We start from the raw sequence: 17,480 nt of genomic DNA on the forward strand, positions 1-17,480 counted from the left end.
CATTTCCCAGCTGGGAGGCACGGAGCTGGAGGCGGGCCTGAGATGCCAGGGGCAGGGCCGAGAGCAGCGGGAGGGCGGCGGGCTCAGGGCGGGGTCTCAGGTCCGCGTGATGACACATGGGGAGGGGTTGGCCGCCAGGGGCGGGGCTGAGGGCAGACTGGACGGCTGGGGCGTGGCCAAGTAAGCCAGGGGCGGGGCCGAGGAGGGGCTCCGCCGTGCGGAGCCAGGCAGCGCCCCGCAAGGCGCGGTGGCCGCCCAACTCCCGCTCTCACCAAAGGGGATCTGCGGGAGGCTCCCTGCACCCGCACTTCTGACGGGGCGTCCCTGCTGTCTGTGAGTGAGCCCAACGGGAGGACCTGGGGAGGGGGGAGCTGCTGAGGGAGCACGATCCCTGAACTTTCGCTCCTGCCGATTAGTGGGTAGAGCGAGCTTGGACACCTGGGCCGCGGTTCCCAGCGGGCGACAGGTCCCTTGACCTCAGTCTGTCCCCGCGCACGGTGTGGCAGTCGGGCGGGGCGCCGAGGGCGGAGTATTCCCGGCTGTGTAGGCGCAGTCACTCGATCCCCACGGATCCCGTCGCAGGGGAGGGAGACGGACCGGATCGAGTTGCCTTTGACATTTCTACCCCCTCCCCCTGCGAACTGTGTCCCACAAACTGACTGTGCTTGGAATGGCCTCCCCTCAGTTGAGCTGGGCCAGGCCCTCACCCTCAGACCAGACTAGGGGCTGGCAGCCAAGACTGAGGTCGAGTGTCCAGGGGGGAGGAGGCTCCGCGAGGAGTTCCGCCCTGCAGACCTCACCTGCTCACATTATCATCTTGTTTGGTCAGATGGCGGAGGCGGTAGATTACAGGGGTCTCTAGAGCCACTGCCAACACACAACCTCTGAGTTCCTTCCCTATGGTACTAGATGCCATTAAAATGGCCTCTTTCCCACTCCCAAGAGGCCTTTCTGGTCTGTCCTGAGCCAGCAGCAGCACCAGCCCTCACAAAGACAGGCCTCACTCCACCCATGCCCATCTGACCGAGAGCTCTCGGCCACACAGCTCCCTGCTGCCCCTGTATTCGCGCAGCCAGCTCAGAACGTTAGCTCGCCTCTCCCGACACTTAGCCGGTGTAGCACTGAGGCAGGATTTTGGATCCAGGCCCCGGGGTGTGTGTGTGACTTCAGACAGGTTTCCTTTTGTTTGGGCCACCGTTTCCTCCTCTGTAGAATAGACACTGTGGCTGTGTCTGCTCCTGCACATGGCTGCCAGGGCTGGACAGTGTGCTGGCATTTAGGAGACCAGCCGCGTGCCCCCCACAGAATGGATGCTCAGTCCTTTGGGGAATGGGGGAGAGGTGGGCCTTGTCCTTCACCAAAGAATCTTGGAATCCTGGAAAGTTAAGATTCTCAGGACCAAAGTGTTGGAAAGGGCATCTGAGGCCACTGTGGTGGACTCCCCATGCCTCTGGGAGTGATGGAGCGACAGGCTGACAATAGGAAAGCTGAGAACAAGGGGGCCGTGTCCTCTCTGGATATGGTCTCGCTCCCTTTATTCCTCTGTGTCTGGAATGGGCCTGGATTGCCTAAGGCCACTTCATCTTCGGATTCTGCTCAGCATGAGGGCATCAGCGAAGGGCTACTGCCTACATTTTCTAGGAAGGCTTTTCTAACTTGTACCTGCAGGAAGTGGGAGGAAAGCGAGGTGATATGGGCTGAGAGGAATTGGATAGAAGTTGTCTCAGATACACTGGGACTGAAAACTTAGGTAGTGGGAGGGAGGGAGCACTAAGGATAAGGCCCTGGGGAGTGGCAGTTGTGGTCCAGTGGGTTAAATCTCCACCTGCCTGTTTGAGTCCTGGCTGCTCCACTTCCAACCCAGCTTCCTGCTAATGTGCCTAGGAAAACAGTGGAAGATGGCCCAAGTTCTTGGGCCCCTACCATCCACTTGGGAGACCCGGATAGAGTTCCTGGCTTCTCCTGGCTTCAGCCTGGCCCAGCCCTGGCCATTGAGGCCATTTGGGGAGTGAACCAGCAGATGAAAGGTCTCTCTCTGTCTCTCCATCTTTCAAATAAATAAATAAATCTTAAGTAGTATCTTGGGTCAGGGTATAAGGTGGAGAGGGGACTCTATTAATATCTAGGGTCAACGTTCTGATCTGCACTTGGAATAGGAGAGGTGGGGGAAGTGACAGCACGCAGCACTTCCATCCAGCATCTCCTTGGAAGTTGCCAAGGACTTACAGACACCGGCACCTGGGAGGAAGCTAATTACTCTGCCAGGCTCCCTGTCTTCTCCCAGCTGGAGCAGTTAGGCAGCTAGCTGGCTGGCAGTGTGTATGCCTGCATGTGCACCAGGCTGGTGCTGTTTCTTTGTTGGACTCTGCCCTGAAGGCTGGGAGGCTGGGACGGGGAAAGTTCAGTGGCTCTGAGCAGCAGCCTGGGACACACACCTTCCCCCAGCCCTTGTTTCCCCTGAAGTCGTCCTGCATGTTTAGCAAACAGTGTGTGAGTTTATGTGTGTAGTGGTGGCTGTCTGATCCACAGAGACCTGGTAGGTGGAGGAGAGGCCCTAGCCCAACCTGGGTGGGTGAATCTCCTGGGGCAGGTGGCTTGAAGAATTTTCACTGGGAGAAGCACTGATAGGATAGATCTGGCTGGACATGGAATCGGAAAGAAGCTGAGACCACATCATGCCTTGAGCCTCCACTGAGAAACTCACCCATCCGAATTTCACTGTGAGGGTCACGAACAGCTCTAGAAGCTAGGGATGGGTGCGATCTGTTAAGTGCCTCAAAAGGATTACGATGGTGGCAGAAGGCACTGAAGAGAAAGGCTGGGTGCAGGGAGGCCTCTCGGAAGTGCTACAATGATACAGGGAACAGACAGCACCTCAACTAGAGCAGTGGGTGAGTGACAGAGCCAGAGCTGGGAGGTAGCTGCCCCACAGAGGTGGTGCTAGGAGCAGAGCAAGAAGGTGGCCAGGGAAACAGACTCAGGGGTGGATGCCCAGAGCAAAGAGGGGGCAGACCTGATAAGCCACCAGCCATCCATGCCAGGATCCTGACCCCGGCCCTAACCTTTGACCCCAACCTGCCTCTCTCCAGATCCGGCTCTGGGATTGAGCTTGGTGTGGGTGTCTTCTTGAACCTGCAGCTCACATGTGCTTTCTGACTCATCAAATTCCACGCCTGGGCTGTCCTCCCTTCCCTCCTCCCCTACCCTCTGCCTGAGCTCTTCGTCCTCTCCTCCTCCTTAGCCTTCAGCCTTGATGGATGGAAGTCCCTAGTTGCTGGCAGGACCATAGTCCCTCTTGGACCATGGCCTTACGTCCATGAGGCCCTCTCAGGTCCTTCCTTCTCCAACCCCAGCCACACCCATGTGTGATCCAAGGAGGCCAGACAGAGTAATCTGTGCTCCTGGGTTTGTTTCTCCACCAGAAAAATGGGGGTGCATGCCATCTTCTACTTACACGCTGCTCCCCAGTCACGTTGGCAAGCATTTGGGCCCATGAGAAAGGATGTAAGGCAGAGAGAGCCCGTCCTGGTAAGAGTCACCTTTGCCACTCCTCAAGCCCAAAGGACCCACTCCCTCTACGATGCTGCCCCAAATGGAAGGATGATGAAATGAGAAAGCTCAGTTGAATGTCTCTCTCCCCTCTTTCAGACCCGGGGAGGCCAGGTTCAGACGGGCATGGCTGAGCGGCGCCACCGTCCGCCAGCTCCTTAGCTGGGGACCCATGCCCCGGAACCCTGGGGAGAAAAGCCAGGCCTATCCCCGCCGCCGCCCTGGTTTCCACGCAGACCCCAACAACACTGAGGTGGCAGCCATGTACACCTTCCTCCCGGACAACTTCACCCCTGCCAAGCCCAAGCCGTCCAAAGAGCTGCGGCCGCTGCTGTGCTCGGCGGCTCTGGGGCTGCTGCTGGTGCTGGCCGCCGTGGTGGCCTGGTGCTACTACAGTGCCTCCCTCCGCAAAGCCGAACGTCTGCGCACCGAGCTGCTGGACCTCAACCGCGCCGGCTTCTCCATCCGCAACCAGAAGGGCGAGCAAGTCTTCCGCCTGGCCTTCCGCTCCGGCGCGCTGGACCTGGACTCCTGCAGCCGCGACGGCGCCGTGCTGGGCTGCTCACGCACCGCCGACGGGCGCCCCCTGCACTTCTTCATCCAGACCGTGCGGCCCAAGGACACCGTCATGTGCTACCGCGTGCGCTGGGAGGAGGCGGCGCCGGGGCGCGCCGTGGAGCACGCCATGTTCCTGGGCGACGCCCCAGCGTATTGGTACGGCGGCGCGGAGATGAGGACGCAGCACTGGCCCATTCGCCTGGAGGGCCAGCTGGAGCCGCAGCCCTTTGTCACCAGCGACGTCTATTCCTCCGACGCCGCCTTCGGGGGCATCCTGGAGCGCTACTGGTTATCGTCACGAGCGGCCGCCATCAAAGTCAATGACTCAGTGCCCTTCCACCTGGGCTGGAACAGCACGGAGCGGTCGTTGCGGCTGCAGGCCCGCTACCACGACACGCCCTACAAGCCACCCGCCGGCCGCCCTGCGGCGCCAGAGCTCAGCTACCGCGTGTGCGTGGGCTCAGACGTCACCTCCATCCACAAGTACATGGTGCGGCGCTACTTCAACAAGCCTTCCAGGGTGCCCGCGCCCGAGGCCTTCCGAGACCCGATCTGGTCCACGTGGGCCCTTTACGGGCGCGCCGTGGACCAAGACAAGGTGCTGCGGTTCGCCCAGCAGATCCGCCAGCACCGCTTCAACAGCAGCCACCTGGAAATCGACGACATGTACACACCTGCCTACGGCGACTTCGACTTCGACGAGGCCAAGTTCCCCAACGCCAGCGACATGTTCCGCCGCCTTGCCGACGCCGGCTTCCGCGTCACGCTCTGGGTGCACCCGTTCGTCAACTACAATTCGTCGCGCTTCGGCGAGGGCGTGGAGCGCGAGCTGTTCGTGCGCGAGCCCACGGGCCGGCTGCCCGCGCTGGTGCGCTGGTGGAACGGCATCGGCGCGGTGCTGGACTTCACGCGCCCGGAGGCCCGGGACTGGTTCCAGGGACACCTGCGGCGGCTGCGCTCGCGTTACGCCGTGGCCTCCTTCAAGTTCGACGCGGGAGAGGTCAGCTACCTGCCGCGGGACTTCAGCACCTACAGGCAGCTGCCCGACCCCAGCGTCTGGAGCCGGCGCTACACCGAAATGGCGCTGCCCTTCTTCTCGCTGGCCGAGGTGCGCGTGGGCTACCAGTCGCAGAACATCTCGTGCTTCTTCCGCCTGGTGGACCGCGACTCCGTGTGGGGCTACGACCTGGGGCTGCACTCGCTCATCCCCGCCGTGCTCACCCTCAGCATGCTGGGCTACCCGTTCATCCTGCCGGACATGGTGGGCGGCAACGCGGTGCCCGAGCGCACGGCGGGCGGCGGCCCAGTGCCCGAGCGCGAGCTCTACGTGCGCTGGCTGGAGGTGGCCGCCTTCATGCCGGCCATGCAGTTCTCCATCCCGCCCTGGCAGTACGACGCCGAAGTGGTGGCCATCGCACACAAGTTCGCCGCGCTGCGGGCCTCGCTGGTGGCGCCGCTGCTGCTGGAGCTTGCCGGGGAGATCACCGACACGGGCGACCCCATCGTGCGCCCCCTGTGGTGGATCGCGCCGGGCGACGAGACCGCGCACCGCATCGACTCGCAGTTCCTGATCGGGGACACGCTGCTCGTGGCGCCCGTGCTGGAGCCGGGCAAGCAGGAACGCGACGTCTACCTGCCCGCGGGCAAGTGGCGCAGTTACAAGGGTGAGCTTTTCGATAAGACGCCCGTGCTGCTCACCGATTACCCGGTCGACCTGGACGAGATCGCCTACTTCACCTGGGCGTCCTGACCCTGGCCCAGGGCCCACGAACCCCAGCGCCCCAACCCCAGTCTTCAGACAGTCCTTCTCTCCTCCGCGCCCTCACCGTGTAGCTCTGGGAAGTCCCCCACCTCTGTGCCACCCGCTAAGGGGGTGCTGACTTAAACACGCCAGCTAGCCACTGTTGGATGGGGCCCAGGAGAGGGGCTGCTGGCCCAGTGTGCAATCCTAACAGCCCCTGGCCCTGCAGCCTCACTCCTCCTCCCCCGGGGGTGGGCACTAGAGAGCTCGCCAGGGGAAAAAGGTCAGCGCTCTTCTGGTTACAGGTGACCCGCTTTTTAAAGCACAAAGAGGAACCTCTCCCTCCATCGTGGCCTTTGTGGCCACCTTGGGCCTTCTGCGGTGGGGACTTGATCCTCTTTGAGGTCCCCAAAATAGACAAGGTCATGCTTAGAAAGTAAAGGTTACTGTGAAGCCAGGCTCTGAGCTCCCAGCAGGGCCCTGAAGCACAGCTGACCCCATCTCCCTCCAGCTGCGGAGAAGGGGTACAGGTGTTTGGCCAACTGAAGGGGTGGGGGTGGGGGAGCGTTCCCAGGGAGCAGGAGGCCTGGGCTTAGTCTGGAGCCGCTGTCTTTGTCCCCTGTTTGTGAAGCAGCTCCTAACATTACACTAACCCAGCTGTGTACACAGATGAGCTTGGCCCAGGCCCTGCTGCTGTGCCTGGTGGGCATGGACTGGCAGGCCAGGCAGGCCAGACTTGGTGCCTTAATCGAGAACCTGCATGGGTGTGTGTGTGCACGCGTGCATGCGTGACTGTGTCTGTGTGTCAGGAAGGCGGGGGTCGCACAGTGGGTTCCCCAATCTGCAGAAGGAACACAGCCTCCCTGAGGCTGGATAAGCCTGGAGGCAGAGCGCAGGGAGCCAATTTGAGGCCTGATTGCTGAGCCTGCTCCCTGCCAGGTGGTTTTCCTGCAGAAACTCTGGGAGGAAGTAAACAGCCCTTTCAAGAGTTCCAGCTGCCCGGCTCCCTGCACACGTGGCGGGGGTGTGGCCGAGAAGGGAGTCGTTTTCCTTTGGTGCAAGAGCTACACGCACGCACCGGCACCTGCCAATACACACACAGGGTAGGGCCTTTCATCCCAGCCGTTTCCCTAAGAGCAGCCTCAGCCAGAGTGAGTTTTGCCTGCCTTTGAAGCACAGTCTAGGGGAAGAAGAGGCTTGCCGGGCCAGGGGCTGGGCAGGGGGAAGATGGGGCGGCGCTCTGACAGCAGACCCAGTCCCTCACTGCTACAGCATGTGCCCCCTTGCCCGCCCTTCTACCCCCTTTATCCTCTCAGTGTGGAAAATGCCCAGTGGAAGCTTCCAGGTCCTCACAGATGCCAATCCCGAGTGCTGATTCTAGACTTCCTCTACAAACTGTGTGAACTCGAACAAGCTGCTTAACCTTTGCTGAGCCTCCATTTCCACATATGGACAATGGTGATGATCATGCCTACCTCCGAGACTGTGTGAGACTTAGAAGCACAAGTGTATGTAAAGTGCCTGGCACAGAGTAGGTGCTCAATAAAAGCTAGCTATTATAATACCGTTGTTTTCCTGTGTAAAAGCAAAGATTCTTTCAGACCCCAGCTTCCAGCACGACAGGCTTCTCCTGGACTTCTCATGGAGCACCCAGCTGAGCTCTGGGTTCTGACCTAAAGGACACCTTGGCCCAGGAGAAAGGCAAGGGGAGAGGTGCCTGAAGGTGGAACCAGGATTCTGGGTCCCCTGGGAGATGGAGAGTATAGAGAGATAGTTTCTCTTTTCAGCAGGACTGTCTCCCATCTGCCAGTCGCTGCTGGCTGATGAGGCTCAGCAGGCCCTGGCACCCATCTGTGGGGGGTGAACTAGAGAAGGATGCCCAGGCTGGAACGTTCTCTAAATGATGGAGACAAGACCTATACTCGAGTGGCCCTCTGGCTTTTTATGCGGCTTGCAGTCAGTTTACTTAAATCTTTACAATGGAGCTTCTCACTGTGGATTAAGCTGCTGCCTAGGATGCTGGTATCGCAGACAAGCACCAGTTCAAGTTCTGGCTGCTCAACTCCCAATCCAGCTCCCTGCTAATGCAACTGGGAAAGCAGCAGAAGATGGCCCAAGTGCTTGGGCCCCTCCCACCAATCTGGGACCCAGGACTGGGCCTGGCGCAGCCCCAGAAGTTGTGGCCATTTGGGGAATGAACCAGCATATGGAAACTCGCTCTCTCCCCATCCCCTGTGACTCTGCCTTTCAAATAAATAAGCAAACGTTTAATCTGAAAAAATGAAACTTCTGATCCATTGAGATGTGTCTGTAAAGCACTTACCCAAGAGCTGGCAAGGAGTAAATATTCCGCGAGAGGTCGTTCCAAGTAACTCTTGTAAACAAAGAATAAAGAGAGAAAAGCTTTGGCTAGAACCTGAACTGTCCAATATGATAACCACTAGCCATGTGTGGTTTCTTTCTTATTTATTTATTTGCAAGGCAGAAAGAGCACATCATCTTTCATCTTTCATCTGCTGGCTCACTCTCCAGATGCTCACAAGAGTTGTGACAGAGTCAGGCCAAAGCCAGGAGCCTCAAACTCAATCTAGGTCTGCCACATAGGTGGCAGGGACCCATGGACTTGAGCCATCACCTGCTGCCTCCCAGGGTTGCATTGGCAGGAAGCTGAAATGGGGAGTAGAGCTTGGACTGAAACCCAGGCACTCCAATATGGGATGCAGGTGTCCCAAGCAGTAGCTTACCCCATACCCCCATGGGAGTGAGCCAGCAGGTGGAAGAGCAAGCACTCGCTCTCTCTCTCTCTCTCTCTCTCCCCTCTCTCTGCCTTTCAAATAAATAATTTTAAAAATTCATTAAAATTTAAAATTCAGTTCTCTAGGCACACTGGCCACATTTCAAATGTTCTAAAGCCATATGTGATCAATGGTTAAGATATTGGGCCGTGCAGAGCAGATTATAGAACATTTCCACAGTTGCCAAAAGTTCTGTTGGACAGCTCTGGACCAAGAGTATGAGCTGGCTGAGAAGGAATGGGTAGGAAGAAAGTAATCTGTGAGGGCACCCTGGAGGAGGAGTCCCCCTTAGGAAGGCATTGAGGGCAGCCAGGGGGCGTCTTTCAGCCTGGATGGGAAGCGGACACTGTGCACCATGCTCACTGAGTAGCCACTGTGTCCTGGGGCAGGGACAGGGGTGCGGTGCCTCTTTCTGCCAGATTCCAGAAAACTAGCCTCTGTCTTGGGCTCTGGTTTTCACTCTGGCTTGGCCTTTGACCCCATTCATCACAAATACACAAATGAGCAAACTGAGGCTGACAGAGGGTGGCATCAGCCAGAGGAGACATAAAAATTAGTAAACGAGGTTGGGCCAGAGCCTCAGAGTCCTCTTTAGGCTCAGACCCGACAGTGCATGGCACAGCCCAGCTCCAGCCTGTGTACTTCCAAGAATGGGAGCCAGCTGCAATGCATGTCGCTGAAGCTTATGCCCAGCGTACTGATTTTAGGCCCCAAAAAATGTTCTGCACCAAGGGAGAGGGTCAAAACACTGGGGAGGGGAGACCGGAGGGGTCAGGATCCACTACAAAGAGCAGGGCCGGCTGGCGCTGTGGCTCAATAGGCTAATCCTCCACCTTGTGGCGCCGGCACACCGGGTTCTAGTCCCGGTCAGGGCGCTGGATTCTGTCCCGGTTGCCCCTCTTCCAGGCCAGCTCTCTGCTGTGGCCCAGGAGTGCAGTGGAGGATGGCCCAAGTGCTTGGGCCCTGCACCCCATGGGAGACCAGGCTCCTGGCTTCGGATCAGCGCGGTGCGCCGGCCTCGGCGGCCATTGGAGGGTGAACCAACGGCAAAGGAAGACCTTTCTCTCTGTCTCTCTCTCTCTCACTATCCACTCTGCCTGTAAAAAAAAAAAAAAAAAAAAGAAAAAAAGAGCAGGGTCTTGGAGAAAGGGCCGCAAGTCATCCCTACGCCTGTTCTCTAGGGAGTCAGGAACTCTGCCCCTTCCAGTCCTCTCTTGCCCCCAGCCCTGCCAGCACAGCTTGGGTGTTCTGGGTTTACTTCTCTCTCTACTTGGACATCTGCCTTTTCCTCCTCCACGGAGCTCACAGCAGCTTTGTCAAGAATTGGTGTCCCCTACCCCTGAGACGGAGGGGCGGGGGTGGCTCGATAGGCAGGAATGAGGAACTCCCTTCCCCCTCAGGTCAGGGGGAGGGACTGAGTGGACACTGCCAGAAACCTGGGACTGGCGCCTAGGCCCCCATTCTGTGACTGTGCTCCAGAGAGCCTGCCTCCGTTCCCCTTCCAGCACCGTCTGAGTGGTCTGAGTCCTAGCCAAGCCTGCTCTCGGAGCCCAACACACGGATTCCTGGGAGGGAGTTTGCCCTTGTTTCCCAGGATCTAGGTAAGGTGTCCCCGACCCTGGCTCTGGCTCCACGGCAAGACTTCAGCTGCTGCTCCTCACCAAGCTCCGAGCCCAAGGCAAATGTCGCTCTCTCGACCCCCACATCAGACCCCGCCAATTCGAGACTGGATCACCGCAGTGGTCTCCTAAATGTTTCCACTCCTGGACCCTTCAATCCACACAGCAGCCAAAGAAATATTTCTGAAACGTAATCATGTCACTTGGGGAAAAAAAAAAAAATCCAAGCTCTGGCATCCAAGGCTGCTTAAATCTGGCTCCTTCTCACACCTCTGTCGCGGTTTCACATACACACAGGCAGATTCTGAAAAGTGTCTGAAGAAATATTACCTTCTGTTCTGGGAACAGCTGTACCACCATCCCTGCCAGGAGTCTGCTTAGACTCAGCCTTGAGGAAAAACACGGTGGCAACCACAACCACGGCGCGGTTTCCTTTCCTGCCATTGTCTGACCCGGTGGGGTTTCTGCTGATACCCTGCCCATCCTGTACACACCCCAGCACCCAAGGAACAGGCTGTTTTTATCTGAAGGCGGGTCACTTACTTCATCTTGCCCACGATCTTTCCAGCAGTCTGGGCGAAGGGAGAATGGCCTCTTGGGGCTACTCCTGAGTGTGGCTCTGGGTAGGGTTGGGGGAGCCTGGGGAAAAGACAGAAGAAGAGGAAGCCCTGTTCCGGGGGCCTCTCGGTGTAGTGCTTAGCACGAGGCTGTGCCTCTCATGTGCTGGGTCCCTGTGCTGCTTTCCCTGCCGAGGCCCCTTGCCGCTCCCCAGGGAGTCCTGTGGGGAACTCCCTATGACACAATCCCAAGCAGGATAAGGGGTTGGAGGGGATGGGAAGGAAAGATGGAGAGCAGGTCTCCCTGGGTACCTGTACTCCAGCCTCAAGGGGGCAGTAGTGGGAGCTGGGCACGGTCTTCACATCCTCTTCTAGAAAAGACAGAACAGGTGGGTGGGGTCAAAGGCTAGGTGGCTGCAGAGGGCAACCTGTACTCTCCAAATGCAGTGGCCTCACCTGAGGTCCCAGCTCTGCACAGAAATCCTATTTGAAATCCTCCCACTGTGACTCCCAAAACTTCATTCCTTTAGGTGTTGAGTTCACTGGAAGTGTGATTGTTTTTGGAAGTCAGGAGGGAAATTTGGTTTTCCAGAGCCTCTGTTACATGCATCTAGGAGCAGGGAACTCAACAGCACCCCGGTGGGAATAAACCTGCTAGATGCTTCCTTACTCTGGGTATTGGAGGTGGCAGTGGGGGAAACACATGGTACCCAGGAGGCACCTCTTTGGGTGTGGGTGGGAAATCGGGTGAGTGGTCTTTGGGAAAAGCTCCCAGGAGGAGATGCTCTTCACCTACGAAGGGACAGAGATACGGGGCTGAGATCTCATTTTCTTCTTCAATCTGGGACCCCACATTCTTCAGGCACGGCACAGAATCCAGACGAGGACTTTATGACCCCTGTTCAAGGATGGAGAAACTTCCAATCTGTGTTAAAACATGATGCTAGGGGCTGGCGCTGTGACGTAGCAGGAAAAGCCGCCACCTTCAGTGCCGGCATCCTATAGGGGCGCCGGTTTGTGTCCCGGCTGCTCCACTTCTGATCCAGCTCTCTGCTATGGCCTGGGAAAGCAGTGGAAGAAGGCCCAAGTCCTTGGGCCCCTGCACCCACGTGGGAGACCTGGAAGAAGCTCCTGGCTCCTGCCTTTGGATCGGCGCAGCTCCAGCCATTGTAGTCATCTGGGGAGTGAATCATCGGATGAAAGACCCCTCTCTCTGTCTCTGCCTCTCCTTCTCTCTCTCTGTGTAACTTTGAGTTTCAAATAAATAAATGAATTTTTTTAAAAACATGATTTTATTAAATTGTGCTTTTTGGGCCGGCGCCGTGGCTCAACAGGCTAATCCTCCGCCTTGCGGCGCCGGCACACCGGGTTCTAGTCCCGGTCGGGGCACCGATCCTGTCCCGGTTGCCCCTCTTCCAGGCCAGCTCTCTGCTGTGGCCAGGGAGTGCAGTGGAGGATGGCCCAAGTGTTTGGGCTCTGCACCCCATGGGAGACCAGGAGAAGCACCTGGCTCCTGCCATCGGAACAGCGCGGTGTGCCGGCCGCAGCGCGCTACCGCGGCGGCCATTAGAGGGTGAACCAACGGCAAAGGAAGACCTTTCTCTCTGTCTCTCTCTCTCTCACTGTCCACTCTGCCTGTCAAAAATAAAAAAAAAAAAAAAAAAAAAAAATTGTGGCTTTTGTATAAGTAGGCTTCTTAGTAAAAATCAAAAGAAAGAAATACATTTTTCTATTTAAAAAGTGATATACAATAAGAAATTTTTTTGAAAATGAAATTAAGGGTTGCGGATGGGAGGGAAGTTATGGGGGGGGGGGGAGCCATTGTAATCCATAAGTTGTACTTTGGAAATTTATATTCATTAAATAAAAGTTTAAAAAAAAAAGAAAATGAAACTAAAACACAGGTTTATTTTTGTGCAAAAAAATTGCAGTTTTTGATAATGTGCATTTTATTTTTTATAGAAAGCTTTTATTTAATAAATATAAATTTCATAAGTACAACTTTTGGATTATAGCGGTTCTTCCCCCATACCTGCCCTCCCACCTCCTACTCCCTCTCCCATCCCATTCTTCATTAAGATTCATTTTAAATTATCTTTATATACAGAAGATCTACTTAGTATATACTAAGCAAAGATTTCAACAGTTTGCACCCACACAGGCACACAAAGTATAAAGTACTGTTTGAAGACAAGTTTTACCGTTAATTCTCACAGTACAACTCATTAAGGACAGAGGTCCTACATGGGGAGCCAGTGCACAGTGACTCTTGCTGTTGATTTAACAATTGACACTTTTTAAAAAGATTTATTTATTTATTTATTTGAAAGTCAGAATCACGCAGAGAAAGCAGAGGTAGAGAGAGAGGTCTTCCTTCCATTGGTTCACTCCCCAAATGGCTGCAATGGCCAGAGCTGCGCCAATCCGAAGCCAGGAACCAGGAGCTTCTTCTGGGTCTCCCACGCGGGTGCAGGGGTCCAAGGATTTGGGCCATCTTCTACTGCTTTCCCAGACCATAAGAGAGAGCTGGATCGGAAGTGGAGCAGCCAGGTCTTGAACCAGTGCCCATATGGGATGCTGGCACTTCAGGCCAGGGCGTTAATCCGTTGCTCCACATCGCTGGCCCTTAACAATTGACATTCTTATTTATGACGTCAGTGATCACCCAAGGCTCTTGTCACGAGACAGACATGGTAGTCAGACAGTCTATGGAAGCCTTTTGAGTCCACAAACTCTGAAATTATTTAGACAAAGCCATAGTCAAAGTGGAAGTTCTCTCCTCCCTTCAGAGAAAGTTAGGTACCTCCTTCTTTGATGGCTCCTTACAATAAGAAAGATTTTAAACAGCATAAACACATATATGCCATTTGACACACTTGTAAAAAGAGATTTATTTATTTGAAAGACAGAGTGATCCAGAGACAAAGAGAGGGTGAAGGGAGGACAGAGAGAGAGAGAGAGAGAGAGAGAGAGAGAGAGAATCTTCCATCTGCTGGTTTACTCCCCAAATGCCTGCAACAGCCAGACCTGGGTCATGCTGAAGCCAGGAACCAGGAATTCCACCTGAGTCTCTCACTCAGGCCCTCTTCCACTGCCTTCCCAGGCACAGGAACTGGATCAGAATAAGAACATAGGGACTGGAATCAGATCTCCCATATGGGACGCCAGTGTTGTAAGCAGAGGCTTAACTTGACACCACCAGCCCCTACAATTTGACACATTTGAAATGAACTTCAGTTATTACTAATTATGATTCAGTTTAACTCTAGGGTTAGCATAAAACTAGAAACAAACAAAAAAAAAACACTAAAAATATAGGGAGTACAGGGGCTGACGCTGTGGCTCACTTGGTTAATCCTCTGCCTGTGGCACCGGCATCCCATGTGAGCACTGGGTTCTAGTCCCGGTTGCTCCTCTTCCAGTCCAGCTCTTTGCTGTGACCCAGGAAGGCAGTAGAGAATGGCCCAAGTGCTTGGGCCCCTGCACCCATGTGGGAGACCAGGAAGAAGCACCTTGGCTCCTGGCTTCAGATCAGCACAGCGCTGGCCGTAGCGGCCATTTGGGGAGTGAACCAATGGAAGGAAGATCTTTCTCTCTCTCTCTCACTGTCTAACTCTGCCTGTCAAATAAAAAAAATATGGAGTACAAACTGTCAAAACTGAAGACAGAACTAACTAATGCTAACAGATATCTATAGTATATTTGAAGAGTAACAACAGAATACACACTCTTCTGAAGATCATGTGGGACATTTTCTGGAACAGACAATCTGTTATTCCATAAAACAAGTCTCAATACATTTAAAAGGATTGAAATCATACAAAATGTATTCCCTGGTCACAATGGAATGAAATTAGGAATCAATAACAGAGGAAATGGGGGACATTAACAAGCGTGTGGAATTTAAACAATACATTCCTGAATAACCAACGGTCAAAGAATAAATCACAAGGGAAATTAGAAAATGCTTTGAGATGAATGGAAATGAAAATACACTAAAACTTATGGGAGGCAGTGAAAGCATTAGTTGGAGGAAGATTTACGGCTGTGAACGCCTACATTAAAAAAGAAGATGAGATAGAAAACAGAATGGAGGGTCCTCAAAACATTAAAAATAGAGCCATAGGGGTTGGTGCTGTGGCATAGTGGGTAAAGCCGCCACCTGCAGTGTCGGCATCCCATATGGGCGCCGGTTCGAGTCCTGGCTGCTCCTATCCCGATCTAGCTTTCTGCTATGGCCTGGGAAAGCAGTAGAAGATGGCCCAAGTCCTCAGGACCCTGCATGCACATAGGAGACACAGATTCCTCTGTGTTTCAGCTCCTGGCTTCAGATCAGTGCAGCTCTGGCCATTGAGGCCATCTGGGGAGTGAACCAGAGGATGGAAGACCCCCTTCCCTGCCTCTCCTTCTCTCTCTGTGTAACTCTGACTTTCAAATAAATAAATAAATCTTTAAAAAAAAACAGAGCCATGAAATGATCAGCAACATTACTTCTGAGTATACATCCAAGGAACTGAAATCAGCATGTCAAAGAGATATCTGTATTCCATATTTATTGAGTATTATTCACAACGGCCAAGATATGAAATTAATTTAGAAAATGTGGCATATATATGCAATGGACTACTAGTCAGCCTTTTAAATGAAGGAAGGAGTGGGCATTTGAACAAGCAGTTAAGATGTCCACTTCCCACATAAGAGGGGCTGGGTTCCTGAGCCAGCTTCCTGCTAATACTCACCCTGGAAGTCAGCAGGTGAGGCATCAAATAGTTGAGTCCCTGACACCCACATGGGAGACTCAGATTGAGTTCCCAACTTCTGGCTTTGGCCTTGCCCAGCCCTGGCTATTGTAGACATTTGTAGAGTGAACCAGCAGAGGGGAGCTTCCTCTTTCTCTCTTTCTCTTTTTTTTTTTTTTTTAAAGATTTATTTTATGTATTTGAAAGAGTTACACAGAGAGAGAAGGAGAGGCAGAGAAAGAGAGAGGTGTTCCATCTGCTGGATCACTCCCCAATTGGCCGCAACGGCCGGAGGTACACCAATCCGAAGCCAGGAACCAGGAACTCCTCCAGGGCTTCCCATGTGGGTTCAGGGGCCCAAAGACCTGGACCATCCTTCACTGCTTTCCCAGGCCATAGCAGAGAGCTGGATCAGAAGTGGAGCTGCTGGGACTCAAACCGGCACCCATATGGGATTCCGGCATTGCAGGCGGCAGCTTTACTCGCTATGCCCAGATCTCATTTCCCTCTCCCCCCCATAGCTCTTTCAAATAAATAAATATTTTCTTTAAAAGAGAAACTATAAAAATAAGAGCAAAATAAACCCAAAACAAGCAGAGGAAAAGAAATAAAAAAGACTAGAGTAGAAACAGAAAACAGAAAAACAATAGGGAAAATCAATAAGACCAAAAATTGTTTTTTTGAAAACATTAATATAATCAGCAAGACTGCTTATACTCACTAATAAAAAAGAAAAGATTAAATTCAGGAATGAAAGAGGAGATGTTACTACTGACTTCATCAAACTGCAAAAGGGGGCCAGTACTGTGGGACAGCAGGTTAAGCCCCTGCTTGCAATGCTGGGTGCTCCACTTTCGATCCAACTCTCCGTTATTACATGTGGGAAGGCAGTGGAAGATGGCCCAAGTACTCAGGCCCCTGCACCCACGTGGGAGACCCCGATGGAGTTCTAGGCTCCTGACTTCCATCTGGCCTAACCCTGGCCATTGAGGCCATTTTGGTAGTGAACCAGCAGATGGAAGATCTCTCTCTTGCTCTCTGTCTCTCGCTCTCTGTCTCTCACTCTTTCTCTCTCTCCTTCTCTACCTGTAACTCTGTTTTTCAAATAAATATATCTTTTTTTTTTGACAGGCAGAGTTAGATAGAGACAGAAACAACTAAATATATCTTTAAAAAAGAAAAAAGAGGCCGGCGCCGTGGCTTAACAGGCTAATCCTCCGCCTTGCGGCGCTGGCACACCGGGTTCTAGTCCCGGTCGGGGCGCCAGATTCTGTCCTGGTTGCCCTTCTTCCAGGCCAGCTCTCTGCTATGGCCCAGGAGTGTAGTGGAGGATGGCCCAAGTCCTTGGGCCCTGCACCCGCATGGGAGACCAGGAGAAGCACCTGGCTCCTGGCTTCGGATCAGCAAGATGCGCCGGCCGCAGCGGCCATTGGAGGGTGAACCAATGGCAAAAAGGAAGACCTTTCTCTCTGTCTCTCTCTCTCACTATCCACTCTGCCTGTCAAAAAATAAAATAAAAGAAAAAAGAAAGTCCTAAAGAATCAACAATAGCACTATTAGGATTAATAAATTAATTCAGGGGCTGGCATGTGGCGCAGCAGGTTAAGCAGCTGTCTGCAGTGCCAGCATCGCATATGGGTGCCAGTTTGAGTCCCAGCTGCTCCATTTCTGATCCAGCTCCCTGCTAACATGCCTTGGAAAGCAGTAGAGAATGGCTTGAGTGCTTAGGCCCCTGAACCCACGTGGAATACCCTGAAGAAGCTCCTGGCTCCTGGCTTTAGCCTAGTCAGTCTGCCCTGGCTATAGAGGCCAACTGGTGAGTGGACCAAATAAATAAATAAATCTTTTTTTTAAAACCCACAATTGTTATATCTGTAAAAAAAATCATTCATTTAGCTGTGTTGCAAGAAAGAAGATAAATA

At 53.9% G+C, this 17,480-nt stretch overlaps 1 protein-coding gene across 2 annotated transcripts; it reads left to right on the top strand.

Moving 5' to 3' along the window:
* Positions 1-215: 215 nt before the first annotated feature.
* MYORG (myogenesis regulating glycosidase (putative)) lies at positions 216-7,417 on the top strand. Of its 2 annotated transcripts, none has more exons than XM_062208047.1 (2): positions 216-333; positions 3,649-7,417. In XM_062208047.1, the coding sequence occupies exon 2, from the start codon at positions 3,722-3,724 to the stop codon at positions 5,855-5,857; it is 2,136 nt and encodes a 711-aa protein (XP_062064031.1). In that variant the 5' UTR covers positions 216-333; positions 3,649-3,721; the 3' UTR covers positions 5,858-7,417. The 2 variants fall into 2 exon arrangements, with proteins under 2 accessions (XP_062064031.1, XP_062064032.1); XM_062208048.1 differs by lacking the exon at positions 216-333 and adding an exon at positions 3,448-3,528.
* Positions 7,418-17,480: the final 10,063 nt, after the last annotated feature.

The sequence above is a fragment of the Lepus europaeus genome, chromosome 12 (genome assembly GCF_033115175.1).
Source record: "Lepus europaeus isolate LE1 chromosome 12, mLepTim1.pri, whole genome shotgun sequence".
Lineage (NCBI taxonomy): Eukaryota > Metazoa > Chordata > Mammalia > Lagomorpha > Leporidae > Lepus > Lepus europaeus.

What these genes read in the sequence shown, in the direction of transcription:
- MYORG (XM_062208047.1), top strand. Translation starts at nt 3,722, where the DNA reads ATGCCCCGGAACCCTGGGGAGAAAAGCCAGGCCTATCCCCGCCGCCGC.